General features: G+C 35.9%; 1 protein-coding gene across 5 annotated transcripts in view; it reads left to right on the forward strand.

Annotated features, from left to right (window-relative positions):
• The first annotated feature begins 1,871 nt into the window (after positions 1–1,871).
• Positions 1,872–21,130, forward strand: part of cep43 (centrosomal protein 43) — a 28,174-nt gene continuing 8,915 nt past the window's right edge. For 2 of the 5 annotated variants that reach the window (XM_034019031.3, XM_059025274.1), the window contains exons 1-11: positions 1,874–2,282; positions 4,443–4,496; positions 4,690–4,744; positions 5,218–5,306; positions 6,000–6,137; positions 6,573–6,599; positions 7,350–7,406; positions 7,993–8,063; positions 8,281–8,342; positions 15,947–16,008; positions 18,051–18,131. In XM_034019031.3, the coding sequence (XP_033874922.3) occupies positions 2,199–2,282; positions 4,443–4,496; positions 4,690–4,744; positions 5,218–5,306; positions 6,000–6,137; positions 6,573–6,599; positions 7,350–7,406; positions 7,993–8,063; positions 8,281–8,342; positions 15,947–16,008; positions 18,051–18,131 (780 nt within the window). In that variant the 5' untranslated portion in view covers positions 1,874–2,198. Of the gene's footprint in view, positions 2,283–4,442; positions 4,497–4,689; positions 4,745–5,217; positions 5,307–5,999; positions 6,138–6,572; positions 6,600–7,349; positions 7,407–7,992; positions 8,064–8,280; positions 8,343–15,946; positions 16,009–18,050; positions 18,132–21,130 lie in introns of all 5 variants that reach the window. The other 3 variants (XM_059025273.1, XM_059025275.1, XM_034019033.3) reach the window with 3 other exon arrangements.

Below are 21,130 nucleotides of genomic sequence, written 5' to 3' on the forward strand. Positions count from 1 at the left end.
ATTTCACTTTATACAGATATCACATTATTTTTACATACAATTACCCATTTATACAGTTGGGTTTTTACAGGAGCAATTTAGGTAAAGTACCTTGCTCAAGGGTACAACAGCAGTGTCCCCCACTGGGGATTGAACCCACAACCCTCCGGTCAGGAGTCTAGAGCCCTAACCACTACTCCACACTGCACAGGCTCTACACAACAATGTGTATTGCACCGTGCTAAAAGGAGGGTTACAGTCCCGAATGTAAATGACACTTAGAAAAACACACACACATAACACAGACACTAACATGCAAGTGGGGTGCAGGTTGCCAGTGGTGCTTTGTGCAGTCCGGGTTTGTGTGCTGGCCTCAAACGACAGCTCCCATTAACCACAACAAAGGAACCAGTACGGCGCCACGTCCTGCTAAAGTACCCTAAGCCCCGCTCCCTCTGATAGCTAGTTCAATCACGTCTCCTCCAATTCATGACTGACACTTTGCTCACCATACTAGGGCGATGACTCCTGGTACCGTAACTCCACCCCCTTCCTGAATGACCGGCTTCCGACCTGGAATGAACTGCCCAACCATTCAGTACGAGGCACACAGTTCCTGTTGTACAGTGCCCTCACAGGTCGGAAGGGAGATTATTGATTCGGATTAATTTGCTCTCTGTCACAGCCTTATAATACATGTAGGTCCTTCTGCAGTGTCGCCACAGCCGGCATCCTGAGACCCAGGCCATCAATACACAGTGGACATTGTGTGTATGAATGAAATGGGCAAGTGGTCATTTCTCATGGCTGGCTACGGCCCTAATTATATGACAACTTGAAATTAATTTTGTAATTCTGTCATATACATATATGTGTTTCTTTAAATTTTGTTATGCTTCATATATCTAATAGACCTCAAAGTTATGTTTGCAAGTACTATATCACAGTTGTCTGATTCCGAGACAGATTTTTTAATTATGCACTTTTTGACTTAATGATGAATTTCAACTTAATTTTTATGCAATGTTTATTTTTCTTCCTTTTTTCATTTATTTGTATTTTTGAAAGTTCATTTTTGTATGTATTTGTGTTTTTGTATGAATCTGCCTAAATGCCATTTATTTATCTGTAATTGTATGTATTTGTGATTCTTGTTATACTTTGATGCCCTAGTGAAGGTGTGAATGCCTGGCCTTTTTTTTAATATGTAGAATAAAACAAATTATAACAGTTTCATCCATATGGAGTTGCCAATGTTTCTTTACATGTGACATATTTTGGTGTGATACATACATTTTACTTGACCATATGTTCTTTGTTTTTAAACATTTAAAATAAATAAATTAAAAAAAACCTGGTTTGTCGTCTTTACTTATTCATGCTCCTCCAAAGAATTACTATGTCATTTCGGATTTAATTGTGGGGTGCAATAAACTAAGAAAAATAATGAAAGAAATATATATATTACCACTTCTTGCCTGCATTTTCGCTTACAATTATTTTTGAAAGTGTTTAATTATTGCAACACACAGCAGAGGTGCGATCATTTGAACACATGGTGTAACAATAACCTATATACAGTATTAACCCAACCCCTTTTTGAAACTGTGCCTATTTTTAAAACGATTATTTAAGAATAATAATTAATAGCGTTAAATAATAATTAAGAATAATAATTAATAACGGTAAATTATTTAAGAATAATAATTAATAATCGTTAAATAATAACGATTATTTAATAATAATTAATTTTGCAGGTATTTTGCATTCACTGTCGAGAGTCTCCAGCCTTTTTTCCAACTTGGCAGGACTATAGTAATCATTGAAAAGTACCTGCAAAATGTATTAATTGACACTCTATTCACATATGCAATTTGAACAAAAGATCATTTCTGGGCTCCAAGCACTCGCCTCTGTTTGAGTTCTGCCTAGCTATGACATCATTGTCTTAACCGTTTTTTCATATCATTGATTTTCCCATAAACCGTTTGTATAAAACTCGACTGGTTGTTGTTCACATTTTACCATTCGACACATCAGCCCTTTTCTTTATTTGCGTATATGTAACACAGAAAAACAAACACAAAAAGTAGTTATTATACTTAATGTTTCACTTAATATAAACTCTACGTTTTTGAAAAAAAAAAGGTTCTGAGCTATATGCTGAATGTGTAGTGCCGAATAAGCAGCTAGCAGAGTCTGTAATTGTCTTGGCAAAGATGTCTGCCGCAGAAGAAGATACTGAGCTTCGGGACCTGCTGATACAAAACTTGGAAAATAGCTGGGTCCTCAATAAATTAAAGGTACATTTACAATCGTTTTAATTGTACAAATAACATATTCAAGTGTTTTATGAATCTCTTGCTTTATTAATAGACGTGGTGCAGTTTGTTTACTAAGGCCGCGGTTGGATCCTCGGGGTTTCCTGGTGCACTCGCACTGAAAACTAACCGATTACTGTATAGGGCTGTGGTTCTTGTTGTACGTTGTCAAACCAGTTGACACTTGGTTAAAACTGTATATTTAGAAATAAATGAAAATATCAAGTTATTTATATTCTAACAGCTGGGTATCCAAACCAAAAAACGTATGTCTGATCGTAGTTTCATTTTTCATCAATCTTAAATTAATTGACAAAACTAAACTGCAAAATCGCGGTTGTGTGGTCATAAGATGCTTGCTTCATGCTGCTTTTTCATTATCATGTTTGATGTGATCAGCAGTCTAAATTTTCTTATTTTAGGTCCGTTCTAGGTTTTCATTTCACTATTGGTAAACTTGAACAGATTACGTTAAACCTGTTTCTTTTTAACTATATTGTAGACTTTTTGTCCTCAAAAAGTCAGCAGGGCGCAAAGTTGCACCTGATAGCCCACCTCACCCACTTGGGGGCTGTAAACCCACACCAATTCCCCAGGCTGAAAGTGGCCACTTTGTGAAGTTTACCACTGCCAAAACAAACCAGTTACCCCTGTTTGAAGGTGGGGAAAGGGCCCATGACATCAATGGCCATCCTCTCCATTGGTTCACCAACCTGGTTCACACTTGCCTTGTGCTGGCCGGGATGGGCCACTGCTGTAGGGCAGAGATTTTCCCTGGGTCGGTGGTGATGCCCTCTTCGCTGACCTGGTGGTGGTTTTGCGTCGGAACAGGTGGCACTTGTCTGGGTGCAGTTGCAGTCCGGCAGACTGGATCCTCTGCAGCACCTGCTGAAGGTGGAGCAGGGCTTCTGAGAAGGTAGGACTGTGTACCAGCAGGTCGTCTAGGTACACCACAAATACCTGTCTGGGGATGCCGTCCAGTACCTTCTCCATCAGCCGCTTGAATGTGGCCTGGGCGTTGCACGATCTGAACAGCAGTACATTGTACTGCCAGAGGCCTTGTGTGGTGGAGAATGCGGTCTTTGGTTTGGCATAAGGGGTGAGCTCCACTTGCCAGTAGCTACTCCGCAGGTCAAGGGAGCTGAACCAGGATGACCCGGCGATGCAGGGAAGCTGTAGGCGTCCTTCCTGGTAGTCCACACAGAAGTGCAGACTCCCGTCTTTTTTGCTGACTAGTACTACAGGTGTGGCCCAGGAGCTGTTGGACAGCTCAATCACCACCACCCCCCGCATCTCCTGGATGATCTCCACAGCCCCCCTGCGTCGGAACAGGAACAGCCGGTGGAGTGGTTCCCGACTGGGTGGGGATTGGCCAGTTGGGATTGGCTCTTGCCGGGTGGGGCAGGGGAGACTGGCTGCGATGACGGCAGCCGCTGCTCTGGCTTTTCGCCGGTGCTTCACCCCTTGTTGACTCAATTCGCAGGAGCCCTTGAAAGGGCTTACATTTGCGCTGGGGGTGGTGGTCGGTGCATCTAGAAGGAGCGACAGCCTCGCTCAGAAGGTCACTGTCCCTCTCGCTAGATCCAGCTGCCATCTCGCCTCCTGGTCGAAGGCAGTCTCCCCCAGGTGCAGTAGCCCTCTCCCTCACATCTGGGATAGTTGTCCCGTCACCGTCACGTAGTTGCACCGCCATGGATGCCACTTTAGCCCGGCTGGTCATGCCGGCCCCCTGGAAGATGTCAGGCCTGACCAGGGTGACGGTGGATCCCTTATCTATCAGTGCAGTGTTGGACACGCCCTTCACCCGGATACTGGAGGATATACAAAAATTGTAGTTTGATATTGCAGTGTCCACACTGCCGTTAAACTGCACTACCTGATGCAATCTCATTTAGAACCGGATCAAGACTACCCCATGAGGTGGTCTTGAGTCCGGTTCTCGAGTATGGTATTAAACTCTGCGTAGTGTAGACGCTAACAGTATATAGCACTTTTTAAGCCAGTTTAAAGACAACTAATACGGTTTAAAAGCATAGTGTGGATAGGGCCTTAGACTAATGGACTAGACTAGTTAGTTTTATTTAATTGCAGTTCAGAAATGTATTGGGCTTTACCACAAATAATGAAATGTTTCTTCTTTAGGCAGAACTCCGAGCAGCTGTGTTTCTAGCTTTGGAAGAACAGGAAAAAGTAGAGGTAAGAGAACTATTTTAAGTTTGTTAAATCTTTAACCATGTAGGTAAAACCTAAATCTTGCTTTGTTGCTGACAATCATTTTTATTTTCAGTTGTCCAGATTGAAATCATTTTACAAAGAATTGGTGTGACAAACATTTTGCTTATCATTCGTATACTTTTATAATGTTATACATTTTTTTTTTTATTTGCAGAACAAAACTCCTTTGTTTAACGAAAGCTTGAAAAAGTTTTTAAACACAAAAGATGGTAAGTTTAGATATTAAGCACAACGTCTGTATCGGTTTTCTTTACCAGCAGTTTGTGAGAATGCCCTGTGCTTGCAATAGTGTATGCAGACCAGTTTGGCTATACAAATAGCCTTTAGTCTCATTTTGATGATAATGAAAAATGTTATGCTTCCTGTAATTAAGTTTATAGTTATGTAGCAGGTCAGTGACTTCAATATTAATGTATTTATCTCCTGCTCGGAGGAATGTCGGCGGAGACCCAGTCAGTCCACACCTAGATAACCACATAACCAACTGTAATGGACCTTGCTAAGGACGTTCTTTAGACCAAGTTATTGAGAGTATTAGAATTGGGTGGTGTGTGGCGGCTTCTCTCTGTCTATATGCTGGATATAGGTCTTGGCAATTTACTTTTTCAAAATAGTGTCTGTTCTGGTTTTATATTTACAGCAGGGGGTGTATGTTACTAACATTTTTATTTTAAAACTGCAGGACGATTGGTGGCCAGTCTTCTGTCTGATTTTTTGCAGTTTTTTAACCTGGACTTCACAATGGCAGTTTTTCAGCCTGAAATAAACACAGTACGTTTTATAGTCAATCTTTCTGTTTAAAAAAGAAGTACATGCTTAGACTGTAAACATTTTTTTTAAATGCTTCTGTAACCCGCCGACATGTTGCCAGTTCCACATGTTTTATTTTATTTCCCTATCAAAATGATCCATTACAGTTTTAAAAATGTAAATCTGGTACAAAATGCAAACCTTTATACTAGCAATATTTTTATTAAGGTTGAAATGATTAAATGCCAGTTTGCATGGAAATATATGGTAAACTTTTAGTTGAGCTGAGGTAGCGAGATTCATTCCCGAAACAGAATAATGGTTTTATATTGAATAACTTCACCACTGTGAGACTGTGAATCTGCATACTCCAAGCCATGAATGAACCTGGTGGCAGGTAGATGCACAGCCTTCAAATGAAATATTCATGCAACTATGTAAAATTTGCAAGCTTTGCGAAATGTCTTAGTTTTCGAAAAGTCTAAAAAAAACTTAAAAGGACATAAATGTGTGTACAAAGATTAAATAAAATGGACCACCAGGAGGCAGCATAGCCTCAGGATTCACCCAGGGCTCGATTAATGAGGTCTGTGTGTAGAGGGCGGTAGTGTTTTGTATCAGATTTAGTACAGTAGAAGCATATTCGGAGCAAATCTTTTGATTGTAAATACAATGTTTCTTTCCCTGCTTACTCTTATGTGTGTTTGAGTTCAGTTGAATGGATTGGAAAGCCGAGATGCTGTAGCCAGAGAGCTGGGAATTCTGGAGACAGAGGCAACCAAAGGGGCACCGCTGCTGTTGGAATTAATGAAGAGGGGTCGCCACAAAGATAGAGGCTCCAGTTTTGCAGAGGTACCTCTTGAGCAGATCCCCATTGCAGCTAGACATTTAACAAACAATATCCTGTTCTTATGATGTAGGGAGGTATCCCATTTACTCTGCATAGTTAAATCTATAAAGGCTGGACTGTAGAACTTGATTATTTGTACACATTTTATATAATAAATCAAGAACTAAATTCAATGCAAAAGGAAGTAAATGATGTAATGTGAACAGCTCAGTCCCGTCTTTACCATGTTCCTAATTTTGTGTCCTATTAAATAATACTTCCACAAAATGTTTAGAAGGTAGTTTTTTATGTATGCACATATACATGAACTCGGTCAAAATCTGTTCAACTTGATTTTGTTTTTTAACTTTGATACTATGTATTATATCATTTAATAGATGAATGTAGGTTTATGTTTATTATCTTACTATACATGTTCTCTTCATTTTCAACTGCAGGGTGATCGGGCTGTACATATTCCTAAGGTATTAAATCTTTATTGGGGATTGCCTTTCTGTCTCTCTTAACATTTTCTCTCTGAATAAAATGTGTGTTGCCAATTTCCTCATTTCAACTTCCTGCTGCAAAATATGATTCTGTCCTACATTTCCCAAACCAATTGTTAGACATTCTTGCCTTTTTGTCTGTATGATTTTATTCTGTTATAATTAATGTTATCTTTTTTTATGCAACATTGCACAAGGTTTTTCAACTTCATCTTGCAGACTGATGATCATTTTTTAAGATGTTTTGTTTAAACGTTTATTTAATGTATTTTATGTTTAACACTTATAAATGTGTTCCTTTTATAAGTGACATTCTTGTAGCTCAAAACATTATTATCACTGGTAACAGGTATATAGTCGAAACTTCCATACATATGGATGACACTTGGTTCATAAGTTCATTTTGATTTTTCACTTATCCAATTTTGATGAACCTGTCCCTTGTCATTCGTAATGAAGGCAGGTCATTGTAGCCTACTTTATTTATGTCCTCGGCAAACTTATTTGCTTATTTGCTTGCTAAAATATCATGAAGCTTAACATTTTATATATAAAGTGACCACTAACATATTGTAAAAGTTAAAAATGTAACCCTAATTGTTGAAGCTTGGAATTATGTGTATTATAAAAGTAGAATATACAGTATTTTACTGTAATACAACCATTTTCTTTTTCTTACCTATACCACCTAACGGTTTTATTGCTACCTATTTTGTTTCATCCTTCTAGGAATTATCTCCAAATCACATCGCTGAAGCCAGGAAAAAGTTTGATCATTATGATAAGGTGGTTTTCCATCATTTATAAATATTCATACTTGAATGAACAAAGTCAAGCAAACAAACATTTTGGATAAGATCGTCAAATAGTTTTTGATGACTTTTATAGGTTTTTAAAGTTATACATTAATATTGTTACTATTACTAAAATTTTCAGCATACGCAGTGGTGATTACCATATTTATAAGCAATTCTTATCAAAAACATTATTTCTGAACACCTTGTTGCCGCAAGGATTAATTTAACTAATTTTATGACGAATTAAAAAGGTTCTTGTTTTTAAAAGTAGCTTTAGTATTAATTCATTTTGAATGGTCTTCCATTCCCTTGACTAATTTACTGTTTTTAGCATGTCACATTTTTTTATGTGCAACTCAAATAGAAGAATAGCTGGGGAACACTGTATATCCAAGTTTACCTCATAATCATTGTATTATACTTGTTGCCTTTGATGTGCTGTTGCTGTACCATTTAGGTACATTTAAAGGGTTCCGTTTTAACGGTCTAATCTGTGGTTGATCTTAATATCGTGATGTAATAGTAAAAAAAAATAATGTTGTTTTACAACAGATGTGTTCATTTACTTTTTGTAGGACAGAAGTGGTGAGATAAGCAAAGAAGAATTGAGGACACTATTTACAGATCTTTTCCCTTACTTTCATAAGTAAGTCTTATGTTCTTATAATTAAGGCTGACCAAGTGGTTTTATTATTTCCATTTTAGCATTATGTAATTATTAGTCATTTATCAACAGTACTTTTTTTCCTTTTTTTGAAGTACGTACAGCATGTCCTCCACACTGACACTGTTGCTTTTTTTTCTCCCTCTATCTGTTTTACAATTAACTAAGTTAATATTTGTTTTTTACATTTGTTTTAAAGGAATATGCTGGAAATGTACATTACTGACGAGTTCAGAGCTGTGGAAAAAGATTTTAATAACTGTAAGTATATTTCTTTCAATTTTACAAAATAGCTTTGCTTTAGTGCTAAGCTCAATACACTGCTTTGTCAGAATTTAGACTACTATGCTTGTAAACAATAACCCCCCTTCCAAACCTGCGTGCCCTGGCACACACACACACACACACACACACACACACACACACACATCCAAGCACTGTATGCACTGCAGTGTACCCTCTAAGCTTTTTAGATACTGAGAAACTTGCCATTTTGACTGAGAAAGGATAAATTCTCAGTGGACTCGCTCTCTGCACTTCTCTGCAACAGGAAACAAGTCCAACAGTCGAAATTATAAGGTTAAAAACATCTTATGATAGTCTAAAGGACTGAAGCATTTGCATTTTGCCTGTCATTTAATAAAATATGTTTTTAACCTTATAATTTCAACTGTTGGACTTGTTTCCTGTTGCGGAGAAGTGCAGAGAGCGAGTCCACTTGTTGCTACCAATCTACTTTCCTAAGGACTGACGCACTTGCACTAACACAACTGTTTGGACTTGCATATTGAGGCGCAGTCATTTTTGTGACTTTCTAAATTCTCAGTGAGAAACCTTCGGCCACGCATTAACCCTTTTAATATATTATTTTTATTGCATTATACAATTTTGAAACAATATTCCAACACAAGTATCACAACAATTTTACAATTTGCTTTAAATTTAAACAATACATTTATTGTGGCTGATTCCTTCGAATTTAAGACGGCCTAGAATTTAAGACGCAGACCAAATTTACCACCCTCAATTTGAGGAAAAAAATAAAACATAAAATGTTGACTCGGAAATGTCTTCATCTAGACAATGTGGGGAAGCTATAAAAAAAGGCCAATAAGATGCTCGGATATATTGTGAAAAGTGTTGAATTTAAATCAAGGGAAGTAATGTTAAAACTCTACACTGCATTAGTAAGACCTCACCTAGAATATTGTGTTCAGTTCTGGTCACCTCGTTACAAAAAGGATATTGCTGCTCTAGAAAGAGTGCAAAGAAGAGCAACCAGAATTATCCCAGGTTTTAAAGGCATGTCGTATGCAGACAGGCTAAAAGAACTGAATCTCTTCAGTCTTGAACAAAGAAGACTACGTGGTGATCTGATTCAAACATTCAAAATTCTAAAAGGTATTGACAATGTTGACCCAGGGGACTTTTTCGACCTGAAAAAAGAAACAAGGACCAGGGGTCACAAATAGAGATTGGATAAAGGGGCATTCAGAACAGAAAATAGGAGGCACTTTTTTACACAGAGAATTGTGAGGGTCTGGAACCAACTCCCCAGTAATGTTGTTGAAGCTTCAAGAAGCTGCTTGATGAGATTCTGGGATCAATAAGCTACTAACAACCAAACGAGCAAGATGGGCCGAATGTCCTCCTCTCGTTTGTAAACGTTCTTATGTTCTTAAATAAATTTGCATTTACAAAGATACAACCTCAGTTACACTGTTGTATCGTACAAAACTGACATGAAACAGTGTTGTTGTAGATTAACCACGGAGCTCGTTTTTCATGCTGCGCGCTGTATAATACTTAAGATGGCTTCTCTATCGTACACATACCACAACTCACTTATGGCATCCTACAACCTGGCAACAGCAAGCACGACACAACACTCCACGGCATCAAGCAACATGTAACCCAGCAACCACAACAGCATTAACTGTGGTATTGCTTGTCATGTCGAAATATATACAGGGGTCTGATCAGCATTTCCAATCTGTCCAAGCTGGTACTGTTTCTGAAATTGTAAACGTTTCAATTGGAATTCCTCAGGAAGCTTGGTTTGTCTTCACAGTAGTCAGTTGCTGTTGCGGTTTGTGTGCTCGGATAGTCGCGTCTTTTGTTGACAATTTTAATATAGGCATCACTATACTGTACTTGAATTTAAGACGCAGGATATTTTTGAGAAGCAAATAATGGTTAAAAAAGCACGTCTTAAGTTCGAAGAAATACGGTATATATATAGAATAGAATAGAGCATATATTTACCTTTTATGAAGCCTGTCTGAGATCTTATCATAAATGCAGCCCTGTCAGTTATCATAGATACAGACTGCATGCTTAACTGGTGGACTGCATAAAATTGCTTTAAACTGCTGTATAAAACACTGGCCTCTGCACTGCCTTCAATTGTAACCATAGGGCTACTGATTTTCCATTTTTGGGAATAGCAAATTCCGTTTTTCAAAAATGGCCAATTCCATTTATTTTTTTTATTTTTTTTATTAAAGTCAAAACATTTTTAATAAGACTTATTGCTGTAACAGTAACTAAAGCACCTGAAGACACTTCAAACCTGTCATAATGTTTATAGACATCACTTGGCTCTTGTTGGCATTAAAGTAAGCAGGAAAACCTAAGAATTATATTACAACAGTTCAGACAACAAACGTCCAGCACTGTTGTGAGAATCATATTTACAGTCTTCCTCTAACAATGCAGTTCAGTCTACAAATGAAGGTGTTTTGAAAAGACCTGTTTATCTTATTGCTGGTATTACAATAACAATAAAAAATATAAAACAGTTTAGTAACAGTCCAGCAATGTTATGTGAGAGTAATGCTGTGTAAAGTACAAGTTTAGTGTTTTACTGGCATTACAATAACCAGGATAAAAATGAAACACTGATAACAATGCATAATTAATCCTCCCAATTGTTTCTTTGCTAATTCTGCCTTGTTATTTGCTAAATTTAACAAGAGGTGTATCTCCAGACAGAATGTCTTTATGTGTAGTGTAGTGACTACACATCCTTTGAAGGGTGTTCTACACTGCAGGCGAGCGAAGCGAGCAAAATGGAGCGAATTTTGTATCTACATCAAAGGTGAACATTTTAAGTCCAGAAACTTTCACGTGACCCTATCCGCATACACTGCTGTGCAATTGTGACATGTTGCATTTTTCTACTCTGATGCATTATGTGCATCAACAATTTACTCAAAGCCTCCAATAGTTTTTTTTACTATTATAAAAGCCCCTCCCCCAGTATATTAATTAACACTAGAAGGACCGGAGATATAACTCATACCTAGAAGCCCCGCAGCAGTCTTTCTGACGGCTGTATTCAAATCACTATAAATAGTATAACGAAAAGAGAAACAGTAGGATGTAATTAGTTTTTTTTTTTTATTAAGTACATCACATAAACATCTGAACAACCGAAGCATATTATATATATATATATATATATATATATATATATATATATATATATATATATATATATATATATATATATATATATATATATATATTGTTTTTATTGCACTTGCCAACCTGGCATTGGTGTCTCTTGCGGCTCTCAGCATGGTTGCCAGCTTCAGCTGTGGCTTGGCAATCTCCCTCTGTTCCAAATGCTTCTTGTGAAGTTCCTGTGCTAACTGTAAAATATATTCTCTCCTTGGTAAATTCTTCTCCGTGCATTCTTTGTAAAGTACCCAGTAGTTGATGGCTGCTAGGTCCAATACATTGTAAAACACCTGAACAGGCCACCGTCGGGAGCCAGCTTTCGTGGAATACTTCCGTGCCATCTGATCCAGAACATCAACTCCATATTTTGTTGCATTGTAAAACTCCACGGTCTCTGGTATTTATTTTCACTAGTCCTGATGCTAATTGACTGACCAAAGCAGCGCAGATGGCAAGCAGGCACCAGCCTTTCAAAAGTCATTCACTCAGGCAGAGAGTAGAGACTTTACAGCTAAACACATTGTGGACTAGTAAATAAAAGTAATAAAGTAGACTACCGTTCTGTATAATCACAATACAATTGTTTTCTGTGTGGCCGTCAATGTGACTGCTCCCGGAGCTTTTAGGTATAATGTAATATATCTCCTTTATTTCTGCACTCCCGCGTTTCATGCTTTATGAGAATATTTAATACATACGGACAGAAAGGTACATGAACGCACAGCCCCATATGTGTTACACAACTGGAGAAAATTACATTTTAAAACCAAAAACTGCCAAAATGACTGCCACGGGGCTTCTAGTGTTAAATTCACACACCAGACATACTAGTAATTATGCCTGAAATGTTCTGCCAGGCATTGTCCTTTTTACTGTTGTCTGGGAATTTAATGAACAACCATAGAGCACAGGCTACTGCTGCACTTTCTGAATCAATTTCTCGTCTTTCATGTTTATTGCGTATTTGTGATGACCTGTGTCAAGTTTACTGATATTACTGACTTTGCTTCTGATTGGTCCGTTTCACTTTAGACCAGTGAAGTGCATATTAGAAACTTGATTGGTCCAATTAAGTAATTTAGGGTACAGTTGGAACAAAAACCAGGAGGGACACCGGCCCTCCAGGAGCAGGATTGGAGACCCCTGCTTTAGACCATTTTGATTGTTGCATTTCACTCTAGTCGCCTGCGATGCGCAGGAAAAATGGAACACAGTTCTATTCCTGTGGAGTCGCTTGCTTCACCCAGACTGACTGCTCGCAACGCTCGCAGGTGGTGTAGACACACCCATACATTCCAGTCACTTCTAAATTATTTGGTTGCGTCTATTGTAGAACCGCCTTAAGGAATGTATAGCTAGAAAAATAGCTTTGAGCTTGTTTCTTCGTCATCGGGTAATACAATGTAATTAAGATATGACAATGGTTTACTACTGCTAATTATAGCTTTATTAAAGGCAGGTAGCATGGAAAGAAATAAACTAAACAATAATTAGCAATTAAAGCCCCGCTTGAGCGCAGTTACAGTACCTTAGTTTTCAGCGTAGAAGAATGCTGTGCTTTGCCATTGCTGCCGTCTTATTTGCTTGCTTGTTCTCTACGTGTCCACGACTGGCAATATGATCTTTGAATGGTATTGACTCATACATTATCAATGGAATGACAGCAAAACTCATATAAACACAGATTTTTTTTAGCTCTGCCTTTTTTAATGAAACATTGCATTTTTTTTCTTCGTTGGTGCAGCTGCCATGTTGAGTTTCAGCAGATACACGTGAGTGAAGTCACACAATGAATAAACTCAACTTGCAAAAAAAAAATGCCATGGTATGTCTTCTTCACTTACTATATTATACACTTAAATGTGTATTTTAGACTGTAATATTTTGATTACACATTTACCAGTTTCAAAACGCTTGAGATGATGATATTTCTGAAATGGTCGTTTTTTAAAATGGGAAATTAAAACAAAAATCGTCAAAATATTGTGATTTGTATTTGTTTACCAGAGTATTTACATTTCTAAATAATGCAGAAAGATTGTGCTTCACTGTTCGAGTTCAAAATTGCAAAATTCATGAGCAGCACCAAGCAGCACATAGCAGCACTCTCCGTAGAGACAGAATCACCAGACGCCTGCTTTGCCCATCCTGTGAGCTCTGCATGAATGTAACATGCATTTTTACAGAGGGAAATCAGAGAATCAGCTGCAAGACAGACACAAATATGCTTATGTTAATGCTTTGCATGTTGGAGTCTCGATTTTAAGGTTGATATTTATGATAAAAACTTGCGAAAGTTAGTAAGCTGAGTCTGAAGGTTGTTTCCAGTTATTGCGAAAAAATGTGCACATTTTATCCTTAGAGAGAACGCTGATGCACTGCACCCAGCAAATACAATATACAATAAAATGAAACACTAACCCATATGAAACAAAAATATATTTTAATATATAATAAGAAATGTATGAATCTTATATTTTCCCAACATCATTCTTGAATTAAATAGAACATATTAAAAATATATTATCAAGATATTTTATACATTTTTCATACACCAAAATGTTATGTTATATATGTTAAATATATCGTTAATCCTAAATATATTGAGAAATATAAAATTCATATGCGAGAAATACATGATGTATACATTTGAAATATTTAATTTAATATATATGTTTTAAAACACCAGATGTGTTTACTTGGCAGAGATTGCAAACAACAGTGACTCACCGCTCACTAACACAAACAGATGCACAGAAGCACCTCCCCACTCTTGCGGATGCACACACCTCTTAGGTTGATTTTCACTGATAACAAATCAAATACTTCCAAATAAACATGTAAAACAATACCTTGAACAATTATCACATAAACAGAAATCAAATATGTACAATAATCAACAAATAATCACAGTTTCCTCACAAAAAATCTCAACCCCCAGCATCCTTTGCAAGCAACTGATTTACATAAGTCCGCTCAGGCAATGTCTGTATATGACAAATACATATTTAATGGTTTGTATAATAAATATATTGATTGATATTAAATTAAAAAAGGTAAATACATGTTTCAATACAATTAAATGTATAATTTATGTACCGTATGGTATATGTTTAGTTAATGTTTTTATCACTGTTTAATCAATGTCTAAGGTCAACATCACATATTAGCATCATTATACGTTTCAGGGAAACTTATTATTATTATTATTATTATTATTTGTTTATTTAGCAGACGCCTTTACCCAAGGTGACTTACAGAGACTAAGGTGTGTGAACTGTGCATCAGCTGCATAGTCACTTACAGTTACGTCTCACCCGAAAGACGGAGCACAAGGAGGTGAAGTGACTTGCTCAGGGTCACACAATGAGTCAGTGGCTGAGGTGGGATTTGAACCGGGGACCTCCTGGTTACAAGCCTTTTTTTTTAACCACTGGACTACACATGATATTTTATTATATTTAAACAGCATCCATAAATAATGTTTTTAAAATGTATGATGAATGTAAGGCAAAAACATAATATATTTTAAATGTATGGTAAGTTTGTTGCAAATATATATTTATAACAATACATTGTAAAATATATTTTTTGTCAGTTAAATAAAATGAATTAGTAATGTATAAAGAAATACATTAAAAATATCTGGTGCATTTGGAGTATATTTTAAATATAATTTAATCTGTAATCTGTGATCCATATGTTTATTTATATAATGAAAATATATGGTAAGGTTATAAATATATTATTCATATATTTAACATGTTTCCCATTCATAAAAAAATATATTTAAAATATATTTTCTTTCCGTATGGGAATACACATGAATGCGTAAGGTAGTGTGGGAAAAAAGAGAGCTGTTCAGTGACATAATATTCTAAACACTGGCTCTTTTTATAAGGGAAGCAAGAAAACAAAAACAAAAACCAGTACCTGTAACAGGTGGACACATTCATGCCTGAGTCTGATGACACTGAGTATCAATGTCTTGCAATGAAGACCAGTTCACATACCTAGCTAGCATTTACTCAGTTAACGCTGCTGTCTGGATCTTTTTCTTTTTTTAGGGATTTGAATAATTCCTGACACCCCTAATTATTATTTTCAATTTATGAACAAGAGTATTGACAGTATCCCATTGCAGTATTTTGTTGTGACCTTAACAAAAACTTGGCACTGCACCTAAAGTGTCTAATTATAAAAATGCTTTATACTTTACTGCGAGCAGGTTAGTCTTGTAACTGAATCACTTTTATACATTTAAATATAAACATATTAACAGTTGGTAGTAGATTTGTATACAATATATTGTAGGTATGAAAAATAGCAGCTTGTAATTTTTCCTTCTGTTGTTTTCTATACTGAGTTTTTTTTTTTTCTTCTTCGTGTTTTCCATTCAGCTATTGACTTTGACCAGTTTCTTCGGATGTACAAGCGTTTATTTATCCAGTGTAGAAGTGTGGTAAGTATTGATTTTTGGCATTATTGTGATATGACTACATTTTGTAATATTAAATACTACTGCTTGACGTCATCAGTGTATTATTTATTCTTTCTTTCTTTCTTTCTTTCTTTCTTTCTTAGCAGACACTCATATCCAGGGTGACTTAGTTGTTACAGAATATCACAATACAAAGTATCACATTACAGAATATCACATTAGATAAAAGCAGTTATAAAGTACAGTAAAATCAGTAGAAAATAAGATCACATTAAAATAAGAGCAAAATAAAGAATACAGTAATTACATTTAAGAGCGAATTTGAGCAGTTAAACTTATAGTAAAAATAGTTGCTTATAAGAGTAAATTTCATTAAGAGCACGTAGTAAGTACGATAAATGGATAAGAACAATTTCAAATAAGAGCAATTACCAAAAAACAAAAAATATATAAGAGTAAAATCAAGTACCTGTACCAAACACTTTAGCAAGTAGTGCAGAATGCCATTTTTCCATAGTAACCATGACCCTGTCTGCATTGTCTCAGGAGTTATAAGTCAGTTTTACATTTGACCTTTAGGAGAGGTCAAAGGTCACGGGCAGTGACATTTTTTTATATGCATGGCCGCCATACCACACAACCTATGAGCTTGTTACAAACACCAGTTAATGTTGGACTATTTCTCAACAGGTTTACTAACTTCAGCACTCTGCAATAAGTGGTTTGCAAATGACACATTTTTACATTTAGGCAAAATGGTTTTTTCCAATCCAATATGGCGGCCAAACCACGTGACCTATGACATATGTTCAATTAACATTTACCAACTTCCCATAAGCATCTACCATCCTACCAAATTTTGTGAGTTTTCAAGCAACTTTAGGCAAGAAGAAGAAGAAGAAGAATCCCAGCAATAACAATAGGCTTCCCAGCCTATGGGCCTGGAAGCCTAATAGTAAGAGGGGGTCGGGTCGGGGGGGGGGGGCGCAAACCACGAGTGGAAGAATGCGTGTAGACTCGACTGGAGTGAGACTGTGAGGGACAGAGCTAAATATAATATAATGTTAAAAAATAAAAACATTAGTTTAGTTTATTCACTTTGTGCCCACAGGGCCAGCACAGGTACATCTTAATAGTGCAGTACAAATACAAAGAGAGACATTTACGAAGATAAAAATAATAATACAAATGCTATTAAAAAGACCAATTCCCATTGGGTTTATTATTTATTTTATATAGATTCTGTTGATTTTTCAGTATTACATGCAGAACAGCCGCTATAAGATCGTTACCTTTATTAAAAATGTGCACGGATGAATCTACCGATTAATCTACCAGTTAATTAACTAATGCCCATAAATTAACCAATCAAAAATTTGAATCGAGTGACAGCCCTAATTTCAGTATATAGTTTGGTGTGTACTTTTTTCTTTTTTTGGTTTTGTTTTGTTTTCTTTACTTTGTAGTTAAGTCTTTAAAATGTTATAAAGGCTGGCTGTGTGGCCCAGTGGTTAAAGTAAAGGGCTTGTAACTAGGAGGTCCCCGGTTCAAATCCCACCTCGGCCATTGACTCACTGTGTGACCCTGAGCAAGTCACTTCACCTCCTTGTGCTCCGTCTTTCGGGTGAGATGTAATTGTAAGTGACTCAGCAGCTGATGCATAGTTCACACACCCTAGTCTCTGTAAGTCGCCTTGGATAAAGGCGTCTGCTAAATAAACAAATAATAATAATATAACGTTATTTGCTTATTTAAGGTTTCTTTGCTTGAAAATACTAACCAGAGCTGTCAATATAGATTAGAATGTAATAAAAGCTTAAATGCTGATACTTGCATAGCATTTAAATGTTCATGAAAATTTACCAAAAGCATATCCCATATATATATATATATATATATATATATATATATATATATATTAGTGTGTGTTCATTAAATAAATCTTTATCTCTCTGTAACATTTCATCATTTATTTTCCTCGAAATTGAGGTTTCACCCTTATGGGTTTATGCAGGAAGCAAGACACAAAACTGAAATCGATTTAAAATTGTTTTTTCACTTAGGTGACAAACGATATCTGTGACATTGTTCAAACACCAAGCAAGATCCTTGAGGAGAATCTAAATTCTACATCAGTAAGCAAGGTATATATAACTCTGTTCTTTTGAACCCTCTGTCTGTGATTTTTATTTAAATTGTATGTTAATCGGTCACTTTTTCTACAGAAAATTGAAACAATACAAACAACAACCCAAAATGTAGATTTTATCCCAAAAAAACGATTCTAGTAAAATGTGTATTCTCCTTAGAATGTGTACGTCAAAAGAGGCTTTGTGCTCCGAAACTAAAAAGCTATATACAGTAAAATAAAAAAATAAAAAAAATAAAAACCTTATTTGCATCTTTTTAATATAAATAACACCCCTGATTGATTGTTTTGCATATTTTTAAATACATATTATGGTGATTGAATAGAGTGAAAGGACAGAAAAAACACCCCCAGTACAAAAAAATTGAAATCAGTGTATATCCAATAAACACAGGATAAACACTGGAAATGGTTACTCAATTCACGTTGACTTCACCCAACTTTCCCAGTGCATTTAGTTCTGCAATGTCCCTCCTTCCTGACTTGAATCAATCATTGATTCGTTCTGAATACTTTAAACTACAGATGGGCACCAATATCACTATTTTGATAAGATATTGACCCTTTTTATTGCTAATACTGCTAAAAATACAAACGCAGTATAATCAAGTTTATTTTATATTAAGATACAACAAGTCCTATGCATACCAATTATGTCAATCTCAAGTATTATTTAACCATTTTATTCAGTTGATTGGCTTTTAGGTACCAAACACTATTTGTGTGCTGCATTAAGCACCATTGGCCATCCATTTTGCATTATTTTGAGATATGCACATGCGTCAGCGGTTCATTAGTTACACTATTATTAATGTATTTTTAAAATTTCAACTTTCGGTATTATAAATGAGATGTACTTTTAAAACATCAAAACACATCTCAAAATAATACAGAATTCGGCATGACACCATACTTAATACTTTTAGAGTTGTCGTGAGTCAGCATTTACACGCAGAGCAGCTGAAGATTCAGTTACTTCCGGATTGGCTAGAAAGTCTGTGAACAGTGAAGTATAGAAATATTTTGGTTTTGAGGTGGCTGATGATGGAATAGTAAAACAATATAACAATACCTTGTTTTTCTCCATGGATATTGTGAAGCAAAGCACCACTAACTTAAAGTAAGTTATTGCTTTTCATATGTAAATATCTGTTAACATCTGTATATGTCTATATGTTTGATATTGCAGTAGTGTTTTTCTGTGTTTTGGAAGACTTCGATATTATGGATATTGAAATAAGTACACAATATCGATATACAATTTTCATATCGTTGGCCACCACTACTTTAAACCCACCCCAACTACTGAGTGGCAGCAAATTCCTACATTTCTATTGGAGACTCTGCAGAAAGGGAAGATTGTACACGCTCGCAAGATTTAAAACAAGATTACAATTAGATACAGAGGTTTGTTCTTGCTAGATGGATTTCAAACTATATTACAGTTAGATAGGGAGGATTTACACGCTTGTGGGATTTAAAACAATTACAGATTGTGGCGAAATTTTAAGAAAGTGCCTAGACACACAAAAAACCCAGAAGAATATGCCCGTGACCATAAGGAGTTCATTGTGGTAGACAGCAAAGGAAAGAAGGTATAATTGAAGTGTGCAAGTACTGTCGAGTTACTATACATATTGTGCCCAACAATTTTGAAAAGTAACCGAAAACAATAATGTCATACAGTACATAAAAAGCGAAAGCCCTGAAAAACCCAAATTTCAGGGTATCGACATAAAACTCAGTGTATAAGTATAACGTGCATCCTGAGCATTGTGTGGATTGTTTGCTTAACTGAGTGGGTTCTATTTTAGTATGCTAAAGGCAGAGGGTTAAAGCAAAGAAAATAAGCATACACTGTACAGTCAGACACTCCCAATATAAAATCTTTGGTTTTATTTGTATTTGTATTTGTTAGTTTTTTCTCATGCATAAAGGCTTGACTGCAACTTCAGCTTTTTCTGATAGCTTCAAGAAAAACAGGGTAGTATTCATGTAGATTGTGACATGATAAACATATAAACTGCACTTAAGTGTAATGCACATCCTATGTGTAGAGCACCACAATGCTTCTAAAATTTCTAAAAGAATGAACGGAATACTCAGAACACTACAGTACTAATAGAGTTGCTTGAGCTCTTAACATGACATACTGTAAATATGTATGTATTGCCTTTATCTTGAATACTAAGGTGCTTCCTTTGAAAGGATGAAGATGTAAGTATAGTAAAGTTGTATGTCATAACTATGAAATCTTTTTTTAAAGTAGCTTCTGGCTGTGTTAAACAAAAGAAACAAACAGCTGATGGTATTGTTTTCATGCTAGGTTCCCAGGTATAAAGGATTTTGTAAGTGTAAAGAAAGTGATGATCTTGCTAGTGAAAAGGTTGGGAATAAGTAAATTTTTACCCTACGTACGGGCACAGTGTGCAGCTTATGCTGAGGCATGATGAAGCTATGAGCACAGGTTAAAAGGTTAAGGAAGTGTAATGCAGACTTTCGTGATTTTAGTGTTGTTTCCTGTGTTTTAGCATTGCAAAAAAAAAAAAAAAAAAATTCAAATGGTGTGCCCTAATTTTGGAAAGTTCCTGTATTCATGATCATTGCTAGGTGCTTTTTGTGTGACACATTTTTGTTCACAGTGGAGACATGCCATTGCTTGTTTTATGAATTTAATAATATCTGTATCTCTTGACATTATACTCATAGCTGTAGCTTATTAATATAACAAGTTTGCATTCATTTCAAATGTGCTTTTTTGATTAACAATTCTATGTACTGTTTCTGTCATTGTTTTCAGTCAAGTTTCTCTGTACGAATAGTATATTACTTTTTTATAGTAACCTAAAAACACCAACATACATTTTCTCAGTAATGTGTTTCAACTAATGCCCTTAAAATCTTAAATTTGTATATTGAAGGTATCTGTAGTTTTTTATTGTTATTCATTGTTTATTAACCCTTTGAAGTGTAGTTAGAGGGTTAGGTGTGGAC

This window comes from Acipenser ruthenus, chromosome 6 (genome assembly GCF_902713425.1).
Source record: "Acipenser ruthenus chromosome 6, fAciRut3.2 maternal haplotype, whole genome shotgun sequence".
In the NCBI taxonomy this organism is placed as follows: Eukaryota; Metazoa; Chordata; class Actinopteri; order Acipenseriformes; family Acipenseridae; genus Acipenser; species Acipenser ruthenus.